Source organism: Pseudophryne corroboree, chromosome 7, assembly GCF_028390025.1.
Source record: "Pseudophryne corroboree isolate aPseCor3 chromosome 7, aPseCor3.hap2, whole genome shotgun sequence".
Lineage (NCBI taxonomy): Eukaryota > Metazoa > Chordata > Amphibia > Anura > Myobatrachidae > Pseudophryne > Pseudophryne corroboree.
The window spans coordinates 227,211,837-227,236,134 of record NC_086450.1 but is presented as its reverse complement, the minus strand read 5'-3'; the positions used below and the strand labels follow the sequence as shown (position 1 = coordinate 227,236,134).

General features: G+C 45.4%; 1 protein-coding gene across 1 annotated transcript in view; it reads right to left on the bottom strand.

Moving 5' to 3' along the window:
- Positions 1 to 24,298, bottom strand: part of PTPN4 (protein tyrosine phosphatase non-receptor type 4) — a 444,417-nt gene that overhangs the window by 37,155 nt on the left and 382,964 nt on the right. The window contains exons 20-22 of the mRNA XM_063933984.1: positions 16,800 to 16,966; positions 2,937 to 3,027; positions 739 to 800 (exon numbers count right to left, since the gene is read on the bottom strand). Of these exons, the coding sequence (XP_063790054.1) occupies positions 739 to 800; positions 2,937 to 3,027; positions 16,800 to 16,966 (320 nt within the window). The remainder of the gene's footprint in view (positions 1 to 738; positions 801 to 2,936; positions 3,028 to 16,799; positions 16,967 to 24,298) is intronic.

Here is a 24,298-nt window from a genome sequence, read left to right as displayed (position 1 = left end):
TGTATACCTGGCACTATGGGGGCATCTGTATACCTGGCACTGTGGGGGCATCTGTATACCTGGCACTGTGGGGGCATCTGTATACCTGGCACTGTGGGGACATCTGTATACCTGGCACTGTGAGGGGCATTTGTATACCTGGCACTGTGGGGACATCTGTATACCTGGCACTGTGAGGGGCATTTATATACCTGGCACTGTGGGGGCATTTGTATACCTGGCACTGTGGGGGCATTTATATACCTGGCACTGTGGGGGCATTTGTATACCTGGCACTGTGGGGGCAATTGTGGATCTGGCACCGCACTATTGGGGGCATAAGTGTATCACGTCCCATTTTAACTGGCCACACCCATTTTTTGGCACGTGCGCGCCTCCGGCGCTCACACACAGTACCTCTAAGGGGCAGACCTACTGGGGGGCAGGGTAATTTTTTAAGTTGAGAATTTTTGTATGGCCCCCGAAGGATTTTATAAATATCCAAATGGCGCTCGGTAGTAAAAAGGTTCCCCACCCCTGCTCTAGGACGTAGGAGAAAAGAACATACTTTGGATCTCTTCAATAAGTCTACAAGGCTCATTTACAACAACACTAACTACAAGCATAATCAGTGGTTCTGCTAATTTTTAAAGTGAATATACTATACTATGTGTGCTCTCTATTCTTTGTACTATATAGACATGTGTTAATCTAGTGTAATCAGCCTGAACTTGGATCAGGTATGATCATAACACTCACGTTGATATAATTTGCATTGATGTAATCATCGCCAACATGTAAAATGACCCGTGTAGCATCATCTACAAAGACAAAAGCACAGAATAGGATTGTTAATCAAAGATATGGGAGCCCCAGTGTACCAGCTGACTAATAATAGTTCCAGATCTATATTTATCAAACTGTCAAACAGACAACAGAATACACTGAAGGTGAAAGAGAGCAAGGCGCTAATAATGGGGGAAAGGAGTTTCCTGTTGATGGGACAGACAATGGCGCTCCCATTGTTGTCATAGTGATAAATGCAGTTTGGAGGTGGTTAGGTATTAGTGTTCTAGGGAGTATCATACCATCTGTTTCCTATACCTCTAGTAAACTTGTGAAAGTTCTCTGCAAAACATCTATGCCTGGTGCTGACTGGCAGACTTACTTTACATGGCATGCACAGGCCCGCCTCTAGTCACATGAGGAATCTGGTGTCTCAACAGATTACTTACTTCAGCCATATGCATATTTTCCTAAATGTCCATTAGGTATTTTTTGTAATGGAAAAACGCATATGGACCAAGTCCCATCGTACACACGTAATAAGCCTAATTACCCAACATTTATGGTACTACAATACAATTACTTCAAAATAGGTAGGTATGGAAGATCTTTAATAAAGATCTCATACACAAATATGGAATAATACTCTTCTCTGCAGACACAGAGCTTCATGGGAGAAAAGATCCCCCAGGTCCATCACATTGGACCTTTTTCTATGTTTTTTATAAAATTTATATACAAGTCTTATATGGGTGAGGTATGCAAGGTCGACAGTAACTAGGTCGACCACTATTGGTCGACAGTAACTAGGTCGACATGGTCTCTAGGTCAACAGGTCAAAAGTTCGACATGAGTTTTTAAAGTTTTTTTGGTGTCGTTTTCTCCGTACAGTGACCAGGAACCCAAATTAGTGCACCGTGTCCCCTCGCATGGCTCGCTTTGCTCGGCATGCTTCGTACAAGGTGCCTCACTCCACTACTGCTGCGTTCAGCACAGGTTACTATTCCCAAACGTAGTCTGCATGGATCGTTAAGTATGAAAAAGGTAAAAAAACGAAAACAATTGTGAAAAACTCATGTTGACCTAGAGACCTGACGACCTAGAACATGTCGACCAATAGTAGTCGACCTAGTTACTGTCGACCTAGAGACCGGATCCAGTCTTAGATAAGTCATATATTCTTGAATTATTTTACTGTCAGAGTACTGACCACAACTTCTGTGGGGAGGCGATCACGAGGTGTCACAATGCTGCCGCTGGAATCCCGGCAGGCGGTGAAATGCCACCGCTGAAATACCGGTGACACAGTGGCGAGCGAGCGAGCATTTTTTTCATGCTTTGGCACAGTGCACTGTGCGTTTCTTCTCTTTTACACTAGTTTTATATGATATGTTATCATAAGCTCATTGGATTGGTCTGTATTTTTGTATGTAGTATTATTAACACTTACAACCAATACCACTTCCATGGAGAAACAAATTAGCCCTTCGTACACTCTATAAAAGCGAGCTCAGACGTCTCCCGGTAATAATGTTTCCTGAATGAAGCCGTTGAAAGTGGAGGAAACAAATTAACTTCTACTTCACTCTCCTGGATGTAGTGACTGATATCTACATAGATTTTAACATCCAACAAGTGTCCTCTAAAACTGTTGCATTATGAGCCCAATCTGGTAGTCGCCATGGTGAACTGTGCTTGGGAATTTGACAGTACTTGTGAAACACCTGACAGTAAAGGTACTATTCTCTAACTCCACATGTCTTCTGTGGACTCAGCACCGATATCCCTATCAAAGGTATAAACTATATCCCCACCTCACTGACCATTCACCACTCCTTTGCTTCTTCTTTCTCCGATTCTCTTGGAATAAGAAGAAGCCTAAAATATTGAGACCTAATTTATAACAATATATGGCCTGTAAGAAAATAAACTGTAATTCCTGTGACTCAAAAGGGAAGAACAAACAAAATGATATGAGAGAAAGAGGAAATGAATGGAGAGTGATCAACAAGATGGAAGGAAGGAAAATGGAGAAGGAAAAGAGGGAGTAAAGAGAATTAGCGAATTACATAATGAGAGGAGAAACATCACAGTTCCAGGTATAATATCAGTACATACAAAAAGATGTGTCTTGGGTATGGAGGACATTACATCAAGGAGATCACACTTACAAGGCGAAATATCTCTGTATCGATTTTTGGAAATATTTTGAGGTAATTTGGCACAAGACATGGTCATTCCGGGCTTTTTTCTGTACAGTTGCTGAATGGAAGAAAGACCAGAAAATTACATCCTGCAGTAAACACATGAAACTTAATCTGTGGAAGACAATTGAGATGTATGCGTGTAATTTACTACATTCTAATAACAATGGACCAATCAAGTCTGTACCCTCACACACAGCAGTTTGACCTTGTATTAAACCACTTGATTATGAATCCTAAACATAAAACAACATATCTCCTGTGGGCTCAATTTTGTCATCAAAGTCTGTGGGACAGATTTACTAAATCTTCTAAAAATAAACAGTGGCAGTGTAGCCCACAGCAACTAATCAGGTTCTAGCTATCATTTCTATACTGAATCCTATAAAATTACAGAATCTGATTGGTTGCTATGGGCGACGCCACCACTTTACATTTTTAGAAGCATTAGTAAATGTAAATAAAATTCTACATGAGAGCAAATAAGGACTAATGTATAGCACAGCATATATTTTCACAAGATAACAAACAGTGTAAATGTGGCATAACAGGGACATCTCATAGCATCTTATAATATGCTGACCTGTTTCCTAATAATATTCAAATGTAAAAGCCTCACATATCTTTTCTCACTTTAAATTAAACTAAGTACCCATCTTAATTAGCATGTTAGATAAACTGCCTGCATTTTGTAATACAGTTGCGGACATCTGGATGCAGAGAAGGGAGGATGGGGGAAGGGGGGGGGGCACTGAACTATTTTCACCGAAACATAAAGGAACAATATTTTCAAATAGTGCAGATATATGTTGGATACACTACAGAGCAGGTATATGTTGGCTACACTACAGAGCAGGTATATGTTGGATACACTACAGAGCAGATATATGTTGGATACACTACAGAGCAGGTATATGTTGGCTACACTACAGAGCAGGTATATGTTGGATACACTACAGAGCAGGTATATGTTGTATACACTACAGAGCAGGTATATGTTGGATAAACCACAGAGTAGGTATATGTTGGATACACCACAGAGTATCTAACCAATGAGATAGTACAGGTACTTAACATTTAAATATTAAAAGGTAAATGCCTTTAATTGATGTCAAGGTCTCAGTATATTTCGCAAGTGACCCAGGTTAATAATTAGTTATCTTTAAAGATATATTTTGAATCTTCCTGTAAGTGTTATTTTAATTGTCTTTATTCTAAAAAGTAAATGTAAAATGTCCTTAAATGGAGTTGTTAGAATGTATTATTTTTAAGTAAAAAGTTTTAATAATAATGCTGTAATGATAATTAATTTCTAATACATTTAACTCATTAACACCGTCTTAAGCAATGAACCAACACCCATGGTAGATAATTAATTATACAGTGTTCACTAAAGTACAGTATTCACCCCCCTTTGCATTTTTCATGTCTTGTTGCCTCACAACCTGGAATTAAAATGGATTGTTTGAAGATTTGCATCATTTCATTCACAGAACATGCCTACTACTTTGAAGATTTTTTTAATTTTTTTTTATTGTGAAGCAAACAACAAGTAGGACAAAATAACAGGAAACTTCAGCGTGCATAACTATTCACCCCCATAAAGTCAGTACTTTGTAGAGCCACCTTTTGCGGCAATTACAGCTGCAAGTCGCTTTGGATAAGTCTCTATGAGCTTGCCACATCTTGCCACTGGGATTTTTGCCCATTCCTTAAGGCAAAACTGCTCCAGCTCCTTCATGTTGGATGGTTTCCGCTTGTGAACAGCAATCTTCAAGTCTGACCACAGATTCTCAACTGGATTGAGATCTGGGCTTTGACTAGGCCATTCCAACACATTTAAATGTTTCCCCTTAAACCACTCGAGTGTTGCTTTAGCAGTATGCTTCGGGTCATTGTCCTGCTGGAAGGTGAACCTCCATTCCAGTCTCAAATCACAGGCAGACTGAAACAGGTTTTGCTCACGAATATCCCTGTATTTAGCACTATCCATCTTTCCCATGACTCGAAACAGTTTCCCAGTCCCTGCTGCTGAAAAACATCCCCACAACATGATGCTGCAACCACCATGTTTCACTGAGGGGATGGAGTTCTTGGGGTGATGGGATGTGTTGGGTTTGCGTCAGACATAGCGGTTTCCTTGGTGGCTGAAAAGTTAAATTTTGGTCTCATCTGACCAGAGCACCTTCCCCCATACATTTGGGGAGTTGTCCACATGCCTTTTGGCAAACTCAAAACGTGCCTTCTTATTTTTAATACTAAGCAATGGCTTTTATCTGGCCACTCTTCCATAAAGCCAGGCTCTATGGAGTGTACGGCTTATTGTGGTCACATGCGCAGATACACCAGTCTCTGCTATGGAACTCTGCAGCTCCTTCAAGGTTACCTTTGGTCTCTGTGCTGCCTCTCTGATTAATGCCCTCCTTGCCTGGTCTGTGAGTTTTGGTGGCCGGCCGTTTCTTGGCAGGTTTGTTGTGGTACCATGTTCTTTCCATTTGAAGATGCTGGATTTGATGGTGCTCCTGGGGATCATCAAAGATTTGGATATTTTTTTTATAACCCAACAATGACTTGTACTTCTAAACAACTCTGTCCCTGACTTGTTTGGAGGGCTCCTTGGTCTTCATGGTGTGATGTCTCTTGCTTAGTGGTGTTGCAGCCTCTGGGGCCTTTCAGAAAAGGTGTGTTTATACTGACAGATCATGTGACACTTAGACTGCACACAGGTGGACTTCATTTCACTAATTATGTGACATTCATTGAAAAAAAATCCTTCATTACAGGGACCACAATACAGTGTTATAATGCCACAGGTATAAAAAACTCTATTTAAGTGCTTGAATCAGCTGCAGCTGTGCCTTTCATAAGCAGCTCAACCAACCACCTCAAAGAACTATATAAAACAATGGTAGAGAATCTCACAGCGCTGCTGTTAAATGTTCCACAAAACAAAATCAGTTTTGTTTTTTTTTACAATTTTTAAGGAAATAAAAACGAGATTTATGGTAAGAACTTACCGTTGTTAAATCTCTTTCTGCAAGGTACACTGGGCTCCACAGGAAATGACATTGGGGTGTAGAGTAGGATCTTGATCCGAGGCACCAACAGGCTCAAAGCTTTGACTGTTCCCAGAATGCATAGCGCCGCCTTCTCTATAACCCCGCCTCTGTGCACAGGAGCTCAATTTTTGTTAACCAGTCCAATGCAGTAGCAGGCAAAAGAGATGACAACTGTTTGTAGCCACATACACCACATTCTCACGACAGGAGAAAGTGTCAGCGAATAATGTCATACCAACCCAAAGAAGCTAAGTGCGTCAGGTGGGTGCCCTCTGGAGCCCAGTGTACCTCGCAGAAAGAGATTTAACAACGGTAAGTTCTTACCATAAATCTCGTTTTCTGCTGCGGGGTACACTGGGCTACACAGGGAATAACATTGGGGATATCCTAAAGCAGTTCCTTATGGGAGGGGACGCACTGCAGCGGGCACAAGAACCCGGCGTCCAAAGGAAGCATCCTGGGAGGCGGAAGTATCGAAGGCATAAAACCTTATGAACGTGTTCACTGAGGACCACGTAGCCACCTTGCACAATTGTTCAAGGGTCGCACCACGGCGGGACTCCCAAGAAGGTCCAACCGACGAGTAGAATGGGCCTTTATGGTAGCAGGAGCTGGAAGACCAGCCTGTACATAAGCATGTGCAATCACCATTCTAATCCATCTGGCTAGGGTCTGCTTGCGAGAAGGCCAGCCACGTTTTTGAAAGCCAAACAGAACAAAGGCCCTCATTCCGAGTTGTTCGCTCGCTAGCTGCTTTTAGCAGCAGTGCAAACGCTAAGCCGCCACCCTCTGGGAGTGTATCTTAACTTAGCAGAAGTGCGAACGAAAGGATCGCAGCGCTACTACAAAAAAAAATTGTGCAGTTTCAGAGTAGCTGCAGACCTACTCCTACCTTGCGATCACTTCAGACTGTTTAGTTCCTGTTTTGACGTCACAAACACGCCCTGCGTTCGGCCAGCCACTCCCCCGTTTCTCCAGCCACTCCTGCGTTTTTATCTGGCACGCGTGCGTTTTTTCACACACACCCCGAAAACAGTCAGTTACCACCCAGAAACACCCACGTCCTGTCAATCACTCAACGATCAGCGTCGCTAGACCTTGTGTAAAACTGCATCGGCTTTTGTGAAAGTACGTCGCGCGTGTGCAGTGTGCACCATACGCATGCGCAGAAGTGCCGATTTTTAGCTGGATCGCTACGCTGCGAACAACGGCAGCTAGCGATCAACTCGGAATGACTTCCAAAGAGAGAATCCGACTTCCTAATGGAGGCAGTTCTCTACACGCAGATAGGGAGAGCCCGTACCACATCCAAAGACCGTTCTTTGGAAGACAATTCAGGAGAGGCAAAGGCCGGAACCACAATCTCCTGATTAAGGTGGAAAGAAGACACCACCTTAAATACCCGGGACGTGTTCTAAGAACTGCCCAATATTGGTGAAAAATCAGATATGTTGACCTACAAGATAAGGCACCCAAATCCGACACCCTTCTAGCAGATGCAATAGCCAGCAGAAACAAAACCTTAAGAGAAAGCCACTTAAGGTCTGCAGATTCAAGGGGTTCAAACGGAAACTCTTGCAACGCCTCTAGAACCATTGACAAGTCCCAAGGAGCCACAGGCGGGACATAAGGAGGTTGAATCCGCAACACACCGAGTGAACGTATGAACATCGGGTAAAGTCGCAATTTTTCTCTGGAACCAAACCAAGGCAGAAATATGAACCTTGATGGAGGCCAGACGAAGGCCCAAGTCCAGGCCCTGTTGTAGAAAGGCCAAAAGTTTGGCCGTACTAAACTTGTAAGCATCATGATTGTTAGATGCGCACCAAGCAAAGTAAGAATTCCAGACCCTATGGTAAATCAGAGCAGAAGCCGGTTTCCGGGCCTTCAACATAGTATGAATGACTGCCTCAGAAAAACCTTTGGCTCTCAAGATGGAAGCTTCAAGAGCCACGCCGTCAAAGCCAACCGGGCTAAATCCTGATATACACAGGGGCCCTGAACGAGGAGATCTGGGCGCTGCGGAAGTAGAAGGGGACGCTCTATCGAGAGACCCTGAAGGTCTGAGAACCAATGCCGTCTGGGCCACGCAGGAGCGATCAGAAGTAGGATTCCTCCTTCTTGCTTGAACTTCCTTATTACTCTGGGCAGGAGTGACACTGGAGGGAACACGTATGGCAGCTGAAAGTTCCATGGAATTGCCAGTGTGTCCACGAACGCTGCTAGAGGATCCCTTGTCCTTGCTCCGAAAACCGGAACCGTGTGATTTTGTCGAGACGCCATCAGGTCCACATCTGGAAGGCCCCACCTGTCCACGAGGAGTTGAAACACTTCTGGATGGAGGCTCCACTCTCCGGCGTGTACATCCTGACTGAGAAAGTCCGCTTCCCAGTTTAGGACCCCCGGAATGAATACTACCATTATGGCTGGCAGATGGCGTTCCACTGAAGAATCCTTGATACTTCGCTCATTGCCATGCGGCTTTGAGTGCCACCTTGATGATTGATGTACGCCACTGTGGTGGCGTTGTCCGACTGTACATGAACAGGTCTGTTCTGTATTAAATGCTGGGCCAAGTTCAGAGCATTGAAACACCGCCCGCAGTCCCAGAATGTTTATCGGGAGGAGAGACTCCTCCTTGGTCCACCGACCCTGAAGAGAGTGTTGCTCCAACACCGCGCCCCAACCTCTCAGACTGGCATCCATTGTCAGAAGGACCCAGTTGGAGATCCAGAAGTGACGACCCCTGCTCAGTCGTTGGTCCTGAAGCCACCAGCTCAGTGACAGACGGACTTCCGGAGACTAGGAGATCATTTGAGACCTGATCTCAAATGATAGTCAGATCCAGATGGCGTAGGAGAATTTCTGGGGAATTTGCCAGGATCAACAAGTCGTCCAGGTACGGTAGGTTCCTGACCCCTTGACGGCGGAGTACAGCCGTCATTACCACCATGACCTTGGTGAAGACTCGCAGAGCCATGGTCAAACCAAAAGGTAACGCCAGAAATTGGTAATGGAGGTTGCCAACCGCAAACATCAGGTACTGCTGATGCGACACTGCAATGGGAATATGCAGGTAAGCATCCTGTATGTCCAGGGAGACCATATAATCCCCAGGTTCCAAGGCCAGAACAACAGAGCGAAGAGTTTCCATACGAAACTTGGAGACCCTCACAAATTTGTTCAAGGACTTGAGGTTGAGAATGGGCCGGGAGGATCCATTCCGTTTTGGGACTAGGAACAGCGGTGAATAGAAACCCTTGCCTCTCTGAGCCAGAGGCACCTGTACTACCACTAATGTGTCCAGGAGAGACTACCACCGAATGAAGAGTTTTTGCCTTCACCTGATCCGAGGGGACGTCTGTCAGGCAAAATCGATGAGAGGGACGATTCTTGAAGGATACGGCGTAACCTCGAGTGACGACTTCCGTACTCAGGCATCGGAAGTGGTCCTCAACCATTCCTGGGTATACCCTAGAAGTCGACCCCCCACCTTGGGATCCATGCGGCAGGCTTGTCAGTTTTGGAAGCAGGCTGACGGGCAGCCCAGACCCTTTTGGGTTTGGGCTTATTGGGTCTGGAAGTGCGAGCCTGTTTCGGGTATGCCTGACCCTTTGCTTTCCCTGAAGGATGAAAGGAGCGAAATGGAATACTTTTAGCCTTCGGCCCCGAAGGAGCAGTACTAGGTAGACATGCTGTTTTAGCAGAGGCTAAGTCAGCCACTATCTTGTTGAGGTCTTCTCCGAAAAGAATGTCTCCCTTAAAAGGGAGTATCTCCAGGGTTTTCATAGAGTCCAGATCCACAGACCAGGACCGTAACCAGAGAATCCGGCAAGCCAAAATGGACGTAATAGAAGCCTTGGCCACCAGAATACTGGCATCAGAAGCCGCCTCCTTAATGTAATGAGGAGCTGTGACAATATAAGATAGACATTGTCTAGCATGATCAGAAGCGTTGGAAGGCAACTCCGCCTCCAGCTCCTGAGCCCACACTTCAACAGCCTCTGTAGCCCATGTCGCTGCAATGGTGGGCCTATGCGCAGCACCAGTTAGGGTGTAAATTGCCTTTATACAACCCTCCACACGCTTATCCGTCGGTTCTTTCAGAGATGTGACTGCAGTTACCGGCAGAGCTGAGGATACCACAAGCCGCGCCCCTTGCGAATCCACTAGCAGGGGTGTCTCCCAATTTTTACTTTCCCGGATTTTCCCAGGACTCCTGACGATTGTCAACTAAATGGTCAGAATGAGGTAAAACTTGTTTAACCACTTTCTGACGTTTAAACCTGTCTAGTTTCTTAGGGGCAGCATCAGGCTCCGGATCATCAGTAATTTGAAGAATGGTCCTGATAGCCTCCAACAAGTCAGGAACAGCCACCTGTGAAACAGATTCCCCATCAGAAGAGTCGGGATCAGAATCTGTGGGGTCAGTATAAACACCATCCTCATCAGACGAGGAGTCTGGAACGTTGGTGGATTGTGAGGAAGTAATGGCCCGATTAGAGGACCCCTTGGTCTTAGGCGGGCGAGGGTTAGACTTCTGAGTAGTCAGTGATTGGTTCAATTGCTGTAACTGAGTGGACGGTTGATCTGCCCATGGCGGGTTAACCGCAGGGACCATAAGCGGTTGTACCGGCACAGGAGGTCCCATAGGGGGCATTAGTCTAGTTACCAGTGTATTCAATAGTGTGGAGAAGGTAGTCCAAGGTGGGTCAATATGAACCCCTGTTGCTACAGTCCCACTTGGGGGTAAGGATCCCTCAGAACCTGAACCCTCAGCTGCTATGGTTTTCCTCAAATGTGTCTGCAGCGTCACCACCAAGCAATGTGGGATCAGCTCCAGCACCATTGCCCTTTGTAGCTGACATATCCGAGAGCTAGCAACACAGTACAATATCAGCAGCACAATACCTGACAAGAACCCCCTGTGCAGTGTATCAGCACAAACAGGGAATTCAAGAGGTATATGGTGACTAAAAATCACAGAGAAAAATACACACTGAGAATATCCTGTGAACTACCTACATTGAATGATAAACCTGACACACTTACCCCCCACAGGTTATAGAATATAGGGATAGCAATCTGAGTGAGATACATAGGTCACATAGCAGCTATATGCACACACACATAGTCACACTGTACAATGCAGAAATTATGACAAGCAATAAAACTGCACTGGACTAGCAATACAGAGTAGTACTATATATAGCTATACACTCATTAGATATAACAATGCACAGTAAAGACTGGATGTATATCACAGGGTACTTGTACTATATAACCCTGACTAAATGCACTCTCTTCTTAACTAACACTGTCAGCAGACATGTAAAATACTTAAGTGTCCTGTAAAATGCACAGCGCTGACAGGCAGGCGGCTTTACAGAGGAGGATTTGCCCAAATGGTCCCAGGATCAGCTCAGCTTGTCCTAATGGCGCCCAAACGCTGAGCTGACAGGGAGCGAGGGAGAGAGAGATATGCAGCTCCAGGGTGGGAACATTTACTTTAAATGGCGCCCTGGGGCTGGGGGAGGGGCTACAGGTCAAAACCTTATCCCTCTGCTGGACTTCACCACCGGGTACTGTGGGCTTATATAAATGGTTTATGAGAGAAAAATGACCTGTGCCCTTGCCCTGGTGGTCTAGTGGGGTTCCTGTACTATCACAGTGTCCACGCCAGCGCATGATGCCCGCCTCCCACCGGCCGCGCGGGATCGCGATTTACAGTGGGTCCCGCTGGGGTGACCCACTTACCTCTTTCCTGAGTGAGGCCACGTGATCCAGAAGAACAGCGGTCGTGTGTGTGACTAACTGGAAGAAAACCAGAGCCTCCGCTGTAGGTACCCGGCAACCAGTGCGCGGGAGTGTACCACGCCGCTGAGGGAGGTGATGGAGCTGCAGCAGGAGAGGTCTGACTGACATCTAACACAGACAGACAGTGCCTCTGCTGCAGCCCTTCAAGTCTTCATTTTTCTTTTAAAAGTTCTTCTCAGGGCTGCTGGAGCAGCCCCCCTGTTGTATGGCACCAACTACAAAACTGAGCTCCTGTGCACGGAGGCGGGGTTATAGAGGAGGCGGCACTATGCATTCTGGGAACAGTCAAAGCTTTGAGTCTGTTGGTGCCTCGGATCAAGATCCTATTCTACACCCCAATGTCATTCCCTGTGGAGCCCAGTGTACCCCGCAGCAGAAATATATTTTTTAAAGTATAAAAGACTTATTTTTGTGGACAGTAGTCACATAAGGGATTTTATCTAAAGGGTTACCTTGGAAGATCGTTTACAGAGTAATATACTAAAAAAGAAACATTGTTTAAACACTGTGTTACAAAAAGGATATAGTACTTTTGTGGAATATTTAACAGCAGTGCTGTGAGAACCTCTACCATTGTTTTACATAGTACCACAATACAGAGCTTTGGCTTGCCAGAAAAAGGGTTCCCAGGCTATTCCTATGATGTCCAGAAGTCCAGGTTCCAATTTCTCTGATTTACAAGCGTCTCAGGGAGTTACTTATCTCCTGCTTGTCTACGAATCATCTCAGGTGCACATACACACTTCTTTGATTCTCCATGGGAAGCAGCCGCCTGGCTCAATCTACGGGCTACTGGTCGTCCTATGCCCTTGGACTGATCATCTTCTGCTAAGTATTGCTCATATATATGTTTTCATTTTACGCTCTAAAATGGGAGAATTTTCTAGGGACACATTTTATTCTGTGTTTTAATATTAATGCTCGTGTCATAAATTAACATATTAAGTTATCTATGATTGGCTACTTATTAATGATTATTGCTCCTATATCGGTTTCTTGATAACCATACCAATTTGTTGGGCTGGGTTGTCCTGTTTTTGTTAGGCCTGAAGGTGGCGAGTTACTCCTGGGATGGCAGCACCATGACCCTAGCACTGGAATAGCTGTCTCTACCTTTGCTCCTACCTTACTTTTTGGTTAGGCTGGGTTAAAGAGTTTGTTTTTAGTTTATGGAATTAAGGGTACCTATTTGGGGTTGGATTTTATTTATTTATGAATTCTTTTATGCGTTGCCAATTACTTTTTAGTTATTCTTCTTATTGTCCTGCAAATGGTTTCATGTATTTTGCATGTTGTTTGTTTTTCTTTTCACATTCCTGCTTGCACTGATATTGTTCTCTTCAGTACTGGGTAGGGGGGCCAATCCAGAGATTGGGATCGGCGGGATCCCGGGATGTAGGGCCAAAAACGTCCGGGATCAGTGTTAAGCGTCAACAGGGTGCTCAGACGCTGCCTGGCTTCCTCCTTCCGGCTCCCCAGCGCAAGATCACACTGCGCCGCCACCGATGGGGGAGAGACAGACAGTGTGGAGATTCCCACCTGTCCGCCCGCGGTAGACGGTTAGTTATGGGGCCGGGGCGAGGGGGCAGCCACATAGTTAAAAGCCAATCCCGGGTATCCTGGGATTGGCCATTTTTCAATCCCGGTACCCAGGATTGAAAAAATGGCCTGGGATTGGCTTCCCCACTGCTGTGTGTGGCAGCCGCTACTTTCTGTTTTTTTGATGGAGACTGGTTGTTTCTCTCACCTGCATATTTACATTTTTTTCTATGTATTAAAAACCCATATAATAAGAAGCCAGGACCTTCCTCTAAAAAAAAAAAAAAAAAAAAAAAAAAAAATCCCTTGAATCGGTAGAGTTTTTCATTCTAGGTTTCATACTCATTCTAGAGGGGTGCCTATTTGAATTCATATGGTTTTTACTTTGGGTATATTTGTCGACTTTCACAGTCCTGTAATGGCCTTCTCATTTGTTTTCCTTACAGATCTTCCCATATTCCCACCTTTTGCTTCGAGTCCTCTCTAGCCGGAAGGAGGCAGATCTGGGATGTCTGTCTAATGAGGATTAATGTGACGTAGTAAGATCCCCATGTGTAGCTATGGCATTTGCCAGATAACAGCAGATCCAATTGAACATTCTCCACAGAGTTTATTGAACTCCAGCTCAGCACAGTAGGTCTGCAATGTTGTTTCCTGACTCATGTCCTAAATGTGGAGCCTTTGGTGCAGATTTCTGGCGCTTGCTTTGATCCTACCCTCAGGTATTTTGGTCTTGAATAGTGGACTGTATAGGCAGGACTCGGATCCAGATTTCTTTGCGTAACACCTGGATTTGTCATTTTGGATTGGGCCTGCCTGATTCTCTGAATACATATTTTTAGCTCTTTTTTTTACTAATCCTATACTAGCTAGGGATGTCTTGTTCGAACAAGGATGGCCCCTCATGCTTTGGAGCTTTCCGCATGGATGTGTTTAGTTAACACCACTGTTTATTGGCTTACAATACTAATATAATGTATTGTCGGCTCTTAAGTCAGCCTCCATACAGGAAACTCAATTAAAAATGTTAAATAGGACCTATGTGTTTCCTGCTCACAGGAAACATTTTGTAGTCTGAGTTGGGGGATTCGACTGTTGGGTATTCAATAGCGGGCGTTTGACAGGTTTTTGCCATGTCTTTTCGTTGTTGTTTTTTGTCGAATCGGCATGGGGAAAAATGGACCCAAAAAACTGTCAAAAACGCCCACAAATTCAACAAAACACATAGATCGATGCCGATCCATGTGGTTTTCGCCAGAGCGGAACGGGCTTTGAATAGGTCGAATGTGAGTTCGACTTACAAACGGGTGGAAAGTACAATTTTTTCGACTAGACCTCATTCCCCTATAGACCTCTTGCTACGTTGCCGCATCATTTTTGGCACTGCAGAAAAAATTTGTAGATTCTGGGATAAGTTGCTTGACAATTTGAATGACATCTTTGGACTCAGACTCTCTAAGAGTCTGAAGGCCCTTCTGTTTGCCAATTTTTTCACTTAGGATACCATTACACCACTAGTCCCACATATTCCTCTCCTGGTGGTGATGGTTACTGTAGCCAAACAAACCATTTTACAGCACTGGATCTGCCAATCCTCCCTGACTTAAAGTGAATGAAAAAAACACTTTGCTGTAGGTCCTCCATCATGAACAAGGATAGCCAGCTTTGACACTGAAAAAGGGGGGACATCATTTCATAAGAAAAGGGGAGAATAATTGCAAAATTAGCAGCTCAAATGCATGTATCCATTTGGAAAATATTTTAAAAATCACTTAGGGCGGTAACCCCGATCAAACCTAGCAGATATCGCAATGAATGACCAATGGTCATTATCATGGTATCCAATTAGAGGCCGTTTTGATCAGCCAAAATTGGACCCATGATTGCATGGAAACACATGGGATCAGTTAACGCATGTGTTATCGCTGCTCCAATGGCCCCTTATAGCGAACTATGCACCTGAAGCAACATCCCCGATAAGTGTCAGCATCGGGGTGTGTGTGTGTGTGTGTGGGGGGGGGGGGGGGCAGTTATGCCGGCATCGGGGCTAATAGGATACTGCCCTTAGAATGATGCTCATCTACTCTAAATTTATGTTCTTTTAAGATATGGCTCGGATTGGAAGTAGGAATTCCTGCCTTTTCCTACCACCTCCCAACATACCCACGGTGTTTCCCCCTTTCCATTTTACAATACCCATTAACTTTCCAATTATCCACTTTGGGGTATATTCAATAAGTGTCGGATCCGACAAGGGCTATTCAATGAACGGATTTGAGCCAAATCTAACTGCCGGACTTAGCCGTTCCTGCTGTAATGACCTGCTGTTTCTGTGAGCGGCGGCGGGGGGAGCGGAGTGTGTTAGCTGGCGGGGGGGGGGGGGGGGGGGGGGGATGGGCGGGAGCTGAGTGCAGCGACCAGCGGGGGGAGCTGAGAGAGGCGTCCGGCGGGGGGAGCTGAGTTTTACTATACCTTTTTGGATTCTTTTTCTTTTCTCCTTCCCTCTTCATCTGGTAAATTACACATTCTTTTGTATCTTAATATATTGTTTATTTAAATAGTATAAAGCACCCACAGCAACATCGCAAAATAATAATATATCCACTTGTTTTGTTACGCTGTTTTATTGTGAACTCTTAGTACATTTCACTTTTTTGCTTTTCACATGAAAGGTTTATGTACCACAAGCGCCAATGCTGTTTCAAATTCTGTAGGTGTCTCAGTTCAAACCACCCCTCTCCTCTATCCCTGTCTCTTTTTTTTGTGAAACCATTTTTTATATGTTTACAGTATTATGGGGCTAACTCAGGTTAGAACGCAAAGAGCGATCCAACCGGAATTTTTACGATTTCCCTGTTCCGTTTCCAAGGCGGAGACGGAGTGTTGCGGGGGCATGGCGTAAAAACGGGGGTGTGACGGTGTGAACAGGGGGAGTGATAGGGGTGGTTGCATGACGTCACACGCAGCCGCTGCAATCACAAAAATGGCGGCGGGCGCAGCCAGGCAGGAATCTACCCTTTTTTTTGCGGTCACAGTGAAATTGCGATGCAACTGCCATTTCAGTGTGGTCAAGGGAGGGGTGGGGGGTTTCGGTGGTTAGCATGCTGGATGGCCCCCAGCATGCGATGAAAAAGATTAAGAATTTGCAATCCTTACTGAATCAGGTTCTATGTAAGTGTCCATTTGTTGATTGCTTAATGGTTTTCCCCTTACCTTTTGAGTAACTATATTAGGTCACTTGGTTGTATCTTTGCTTTTTCATAGTTTTTCATTGTTTGTAATTTTCTTTACTGCTATGTTCATAATAAAAATTTTTTATAAAAATACTCAATTTAAAAAAAACCCCACACAAAATAACAAGTCCCTATCATACAGATCTACAAAACAGTGAGACTGCTAGAATGGGGATCCTTACATCAAACTGTACCAGGATTGCTCCATTAGGCAGACCCTCTGCCAGCTGAATCATTGATTCTTTCAGTGCATCAGTGTCTGAATGAATGCCATCTACGGACGTCTTTTCAGGGATATACTGGAAATCTGGCTCATTCTCCATCCGCTCTTCCATTATGTCATACACCGCTGAGAATATAAACACACAAATATAAGAACATATGCTAAAATAATATGGACTAATTTATCTAAAACTAAACAATTATTACAGTTCTAGGTTATAACAAAATGGCCACCGCCTATTAATGGAGACAGTTAGTATTATAATTATACATAAAGTATATAACAACCAGTTGTAGGCTTTGGAAAGTGCAGGGGACAATAAAGGAGAAGCACTCTCAGTTTATCACTGCCTTCTATGAGAGAGGGATTGTCCCAGGTCATGTGAGAATGCTGATATGTCTGCTCAACTGAAGTTGGGTAAGAACTTGCCTGGAAATTTAATTTCTTCTACACTGCTGTGCTCAGGGCCGGATCGAAGGCCAATCCAGTGGAGTCTCCGCGCATGACCAGCAAGACTTTGTGGATTGGCGGCAAATGCTATGCCAGTCACAGCGCCAGTGCCAACGTCTGGTCAGGGCTGCGGTAGGTTCTTCTGGGCCACTTAGAGGCAGATCAGTCTGTGTCCTATGGTGACACGGTGGTGTGAAACATAGGCAATACAGCTGCAAACTGCCCAGCCCGCAGAGTGCTCTGCTGTGACCTGGTCACTGAGGGCAGCAGCCATTGCTGCGTGCCTGTGCTGACAAAGGGGCATATTTCTAACAATTCCTATGTTTAATGAGGATATGATAAATATTTTTTGTGTAAATTTGCAAAGTGAAATTTCACAAAGATTTACTAAAATTCTCGTGCCGGGAGACAGACTCTTCGCAGACGGGATCTCCTGGCGAAGAGATGGAAGCAGTTTGAAAGTGTATAGTCATCACACTGCTTCCTGGTTTGGGCCCATGGCAGACATTGCTGCAGATCCTTTTTAATACATATCTGGATCCGTATGTATTGCAGGAAACCTCCAAAAATTGCAGTTTTTTTGAGGTTTGACCAAATTTTAGATTTATACAACTCTTCCTTTGATTTAACTACTGATTTGAATATTTCTGCCACCATATTTTCCTGTTATGTTTGCTTTGACTGTGTGTTAGTGTCTTATTTTATGGTTTACCTTTTATCATTCTCAAACAATCACACTGTTGCATACTTTAAGGTCTATTTATTTCAATTTGCCTGTCCTACAAACATTACTGCCCTACCTATTGTATAGTTCAATTGTTTGGTGTGGTCTGATACTATATAAAGGCAGGGTATTCTGGTAGCATATAAAGGGGCATTTGGGGCTCTGATGACATGTAATGGGCATGAGTGGGCTTTGCCAAAATGGGTGTAACGCTACTGTGGTTTTGGTTGCCCCCCTGGCCATGTCTTATGATTACACCCCTGTCCGGGAATCTGAAAATAAAAAGGTGGCAACCCTAGCTGGGAGGTTTCTACATTATCTGGTAAATAAACAAAATATTTAAACAAACTGATAAAAAAATTAAAAAAAGATACAGCAACCTTTGATTAGTTTTAGAAAAAGTGGTTTATTTAAATAAATCATTTTTTTCTGCTGCCTATCTCTGTTATCACCAGAGAACTTCTCTAAGGTGGATGGCCACACCTCCTCGGGTAAATGGGCATGCCCCTATGTGGGCCCCTATGACTACATTCCCTGGTGGGGCCTTCATGCCCAAGGCCGCCACTGAGCCCTTCTGAATAATGGAAAAACGAAAAATATTACAACTGGAAGCAGCCACATGCTGGAATAAAGCACATGAAAGGCAGGCCAGACTCCTCCATAAAGAGAAACCATAGGGCATTACCAAATTCAGAAAATGTGGAGCACGTAATTAAAAAACAAAAATGTAAGCATCTGCATATTGTAATTACTGTACATTCTTATCCGTTGCATTTCAACAAGTATTGTGAATGGCTAAAACTTGAACTGAATCCTGGTAAACATAGATACCAACAGCAAACAGACATCATAGAAAAAATGAGACGTATGGAAAAACTTACCTTTGTTTACTCTCTTTCTTCGAGGTCCATGGGATCCACAGGGTTAATTCTTAACCTTGGGCATGATGGCTGGTGGAGACCAGGACTGACACCGAACAATAAGCTTGTGAGCCTCTCAGGATGAACTGGGCTACTCCCCCTTCATACCCCACCCCCATGCTCAGGCAACTACATTTTAGTAGCAAGCCCAAAGCAGGAGCTGGAGAGAAGATAGAGAAGGAAGGATGGTACACACAGGAAGGATGGTAAACACATTCTCACATAAAAGAGAAGGAAACTGGGCACCGTAAAAGTAACCCATTGAAGTTAGGTGCGTCAGGGTGGGTGCCCTGTGGATCCCATGGACCTTGAATAAAGAGAGGGGGTCCATGGTCTCCATAGGGTTAATTCTTAACCTTGGGAAGTATCAAAGCAGTTGTCATAGGGAGGAATGCTCCTAAGCTGAAAGGAGGACATTGCGGCCAATGGTTGCATCCTGAGAGGAAAAAGTATCAAAGTCATAGAACGTAAGAAACGTATGGGCAGTAGACCATGTAGCTGCTTTGCAGAGTTGTTCAGCAGACAAGCCACAGTGGGCTGCCCATGAAGGCCCCACAGAGTGAGTAGAGACTGTACATAGAACAGGTAGATCCGCTTGTGTATATGCCTGTAAAATGGTTATGCAGAGCCAACGTGTCAATGTTAGTTTAGTGACTGGCCAGCTCAGCTTGTGGAATCCAGAAAGGATGAGTAAAGAATCGGTCTTCATAAGGGAACCACTACGGTCCATGTAGATCCGGAGAGCATGGACCACATCTAACGATGCTTCCTCTTGTGAGAGGCCTGTACCACAATGGGTTCATTAATATGGACCTTAGATACTACCTTGGGTAGGTATCCTTTTCTTGTTCTAAGGACTGCCCGGTCCTCGTGAAAAATTAAGAAGGGTGAGCGACACGAGAGAGCTCCCAAGTCTGAAACCCTGCACCCTGAGGCGATTGCTAGGAGAAAGAGGGTCTTTGCGGTTGACCACTTGAGGTCTACCGACTCCAAAGGTTCGAAAGGGGACTGAGATAAGACCTGTAGAACCAAAGACAAATCCCGGACGGACAAATGGAGGTTGTATTAGTAGTACCCCCTGAAGGAAGGTACGTACATCTGGCAATGGAGCCAGTCTCTTCTGGAACCAGACGAACAAGGCCAAGACCTGGACCTACAGAGAAGCCAGGCAAAGAAGCATGGCTAGCCCCACCTTTAAGAAGGCTAACAGCCGAGGCATCCTGAGAACTTTAGGATTGTAGTCACAGTGAGCACACCACGAGAAGTAGAAGTGCCATATCCGGTAATATATGTGGGCTGAGGCTGGTTTCTGATCCTGAAGCATAGTTGAACTACTGCACCGGAGAAGCCTTTGACCCCTAGGAGAGAAGTCTCAAGAGCCACACTGTCAAAGACAGGCGTGGCAGTTCCAGATGGAGAGAGGGCCCCTGAGAGAGCAGGTGTGGTTGAAGATGTAGAGGGAAGGGCTCGTCTATAGAGAGATCCCTCAGTTGAACCAGTGCTGTCTTGGCCATGCTGGAGCTACCAGGATGAGCGTACCGCCTTTCTCCTTGAATTTGTGCAGTACTCTGGGAAGAAAAGATACTGGAGGGAAGAGATATGCCAGAGGGAAGTTCCATGAAACTATGAGTACGTCCACGAAGGTCGCTTCCAGGTATCTTGTCCTGGCCCCGTACACCTGAACCTTATAGTTGTGTATGGAGGCCATGAGATCCACGGCTGGCAAACACCATTTGCGTACCAGGATCTGAAAGACATTCGGGTGGATAGACCACTCTTCAGTGTGGACATCCTGGTGACTGAGAGTATCCGCCTCCCAGTTGAGGACTCCTGGAATGAAGATGGCCGAGATGGCAGGAACATGGATTTCTGCCTAGACACTTCCTGCATAGCTGCCGCACTTCGAGTGCCGCCTTGACGATTTATATAGGCCACTGCCTTGGGTTTTTCTGACTGGACTTACACTGGCAAACCACGAAGGTGGTCTTGAGCCATTTGAAGAGCCCTGTAAACCGCTCGGAGCTTAGTACATTGATCGGGAGAGTCCTTTCTGCTGGGGACCAACGGCCCTGAAAGAAATTACTGCCTGTGACTGCTCCTCACCCTCAAAGACTGGCGTCTGTGGTGAGAAGTGTCCAATGTGGAATCCAGAAAGGTCGGCCCATGTCAAGGTTGGGCATGTGTAGCCACCATGCAAGGTATTCATGAATCTCTTGCGTCAGAATTAGGGTCTGAGACTTGCGGTGTGTCGATAGGCCTTTCCATCTGGCCAGTATCAGGCACTGCAGGAGCCTGGAGTTATATTGAGCATATTCCACCATGTCAAATACCATTAAGTCCAGGGTATAAGTGGCCGCATGTATAGAGACCCAGGGGCTGTGAAGCAGGTTGTGAATGCGCAACTGTAATGTTGCAATCTTTCCCTGAGGTAGGAAGATGCGTTGTAGGCTGGCAATAAGTAAAGCCCTGAGGTGGAGAATCCTCTGAGAAGGGTTGAGTGAGAACTTTGTCCAGTTGATTATCCAACTGTGGGCCTGGAGAAACGACATCGTCAGTTGGAGATGACGATTCAATATCTCCAGAGACCGTGCCAGGAGTAGTAGATCGTCCAAGTAAGGAAGGATTTGAATCCCTGCCCATGGAGATGGGCCGCTCCATGCTGACACTGAAAAAATTAGTTGCCTGAGCATGGGGGCAGGGTATGAAGGGGGAGTAGCCCAGTGCATCCTGGGAGGTTCACAAGCTTATTGTTTGGTGTCAGTCCTGGTCTCCACCAGCCATCATACCCAAGGTTAAGAATTAACCCTGTGGAGACCATGTACCCCGATGAAGAAAGACTTATTTTTATATAAAACCAGATATTGAGACTGTCTTACTTTACTGATTGAATACTAATCCTTCCTAGTTCTGCACAACTTTTTGGTTTACAGTCACCCTGTATCAGTTGCAACTGTGTATCATGTCAACTGACTGAATGTAATACAGCGTATATTATTGTTTTCTCTTCTTCTGACAACACTGTTTTATGTGATCTGAATTTATCTGTCCTGTAGCCTCTGTAAGGCAAAAAAGTGCTGTGTACTGACTTGTATATAGAAAACAAAGCAGAGGACAGTCTCCCATATCCAAAATACTTGGTACCAGAAGGATTTTGGATACCAGCTTTTCCCGTACTTTGGAATATCTACATACCATAATCAGGTATCTTGGGGAGGGGACCAAAGTCTAAGTACAGAATGCATTTATGTGTCATATACAGGGACGGATTGGTCCGCCGGGACATCGGATAGGTTCCCCCCCAGTCCGGCCCCATAGCTCCCTTGGCTGGCTGGCCAGCAGCCGCACACTTCCGGGTGCCACTTGCCGTAAGCGGAAGAGTCTGTCTGTAGTTTGGAGCCAGCAGTGGTTACAGGGTGTTGGTGATTCAGCAGGGGGCGGGGCTACATGAGGCTCACGAAGGCAGGGCTACACAGAATTATCTCAGCATGAGCAGGGAGAGAAGAAGCTGCTAGAGATGGACGGCTACCCAGACCAGTTAGTGAGACTGCTCTTCAACTCTCCTCAGTGTTCGTATGGTAAGAGGGGGAGGAGGGAAATGTGTGTGTCTGTCTGAGCGACTTTTGCATGTGAGCGTGTGTGTGAGAGACATTTGCATGTGAGCTTGTGTGTGTGGAAACACTTGCGTGTGAGCTTCTGTGTGTGTGACAGTGACTTGCATGTGAGCTTGTGTGTGTGTGTGAGAGAAAAAGACACTTACAAGTGAGTTTGCTTGTGTTTATGTGAGTGACTTGCATGTGAGCTTCTGTGTGTGTGTGTGAGTGGGACACATGCATGTGAGTTTGCGTGTGTGTGTGTGACTTGCATGCAGTGGCGGGCTGGGCCTGGGGGCAGGGTCTGCATGCCCATTATGCTGCTACAAATTTACGGCTCGTGGTTAGCTGCATCAAATGGGTGCAAAGGGTGCACTTGCTATGGGCCCTGCCACTTGGGGAAACCCATCGACCTAGCAAGCTACTCCATTGCACTTTGCATCTTTCCCCATTAATTAACACTTAGTGGCGGAGGGGGATTTTGGGGGCAGGCAGGGTGACAGCTCCATATGTGCAAGATGCACAGTTTGTCCACAGTGCACAGCCCTTTCCTTCCTCACTGTTGGCTCCTCCTCCTCACAGGTTCATTGTGCAGCGGAAGCAGGCTGCTGCGGGTCCCACTCCACATCCACGGTGTTCGCCATGCTCGGCTGTGACTGAGAGACTTTAGCACTGAGCCGCACCGCAAATCCTTAACAAATTCGGAAATCTTACATTACTGCATCTCTCTGTCTCTGCTGTCTCTCTGTGTCCCTGCTGTCCTTTTCTGTCCCTTCTGCCTCTCTCTCCATCTCTATGTCCCTGCCGCCACTCTTTCTATCTCTGTCCCTGTGACACTCTCTTTCTCCCTCTCTCTCTGTCTCTGTTGACGCTCTCTCTCTGTTCCTGCTGACGCTCTTTCTAGCTCTCTCTTTGGGCCTAATTCAGTTGATCGCAGCAGAATTTTGTTAGGAGTTGGGCAAAACCATGTGCACACCAGGGGGGACAGATATAACATGTGCAGAGAGAGTTAGATTTGGGTGGGGTGTGTTCAAACTGAAATCTAAATTGCTGTGTAAAAAATAGGATTTTAATTACCTACTGATAAATCCTTTTCTCATAGTCCGTAGAGGATGCTGGGGTCCACATTAGTACCATGGGGTATAGACGGGTCCACTAGGAGCCATGGGCACTTTAAGAGATCAATAGTGTGGGCTGGCTCCTACCTCTATGCCCCTCCTACCAGACTCAGTCTAGAAACTGTGCCCAAGGAGACGGACATACTTCGAGAGAAGGAAATACACAGATAGTGGCAAGATTCACACCAGCTCACACGTACAACAAAAGGAAAGCCAAGCTAACCAACTTGGAACGATTCAGCAATGGCTGAACTAACAAACTGAACCAAGTAACAATGCAGGAATATGAAGCACGGGGCGGGTACCCAGCATCCGCTACGGACTACGTGACATTTTTTTACCGGTAGGTAATTAAAATCCTATTTTCTCTTACGTCCTAGAGGATGCTGGGGTCCACATTAGTACCATGGGGATGTACCGAAACTCCCAGTATGGGAGGGAGTGTGCTGAGGTTCCTGCAGAACTGATTGACCAAACTTTAGGTCCTCAGAGGCCAAAGTATTGAACTTGTAGAACTTAGCAAACATGTTCGACCCTGACCAAGTAGCGGCTCGGCAAAGCTGTAAAGCCAAGACACCCCCCGGGCAGCCGCCAAAGAAGAACCCACTTTACGAGTAGAGTGGGCCTTAACAGATTTTGAACATGGCAAGCAAGCC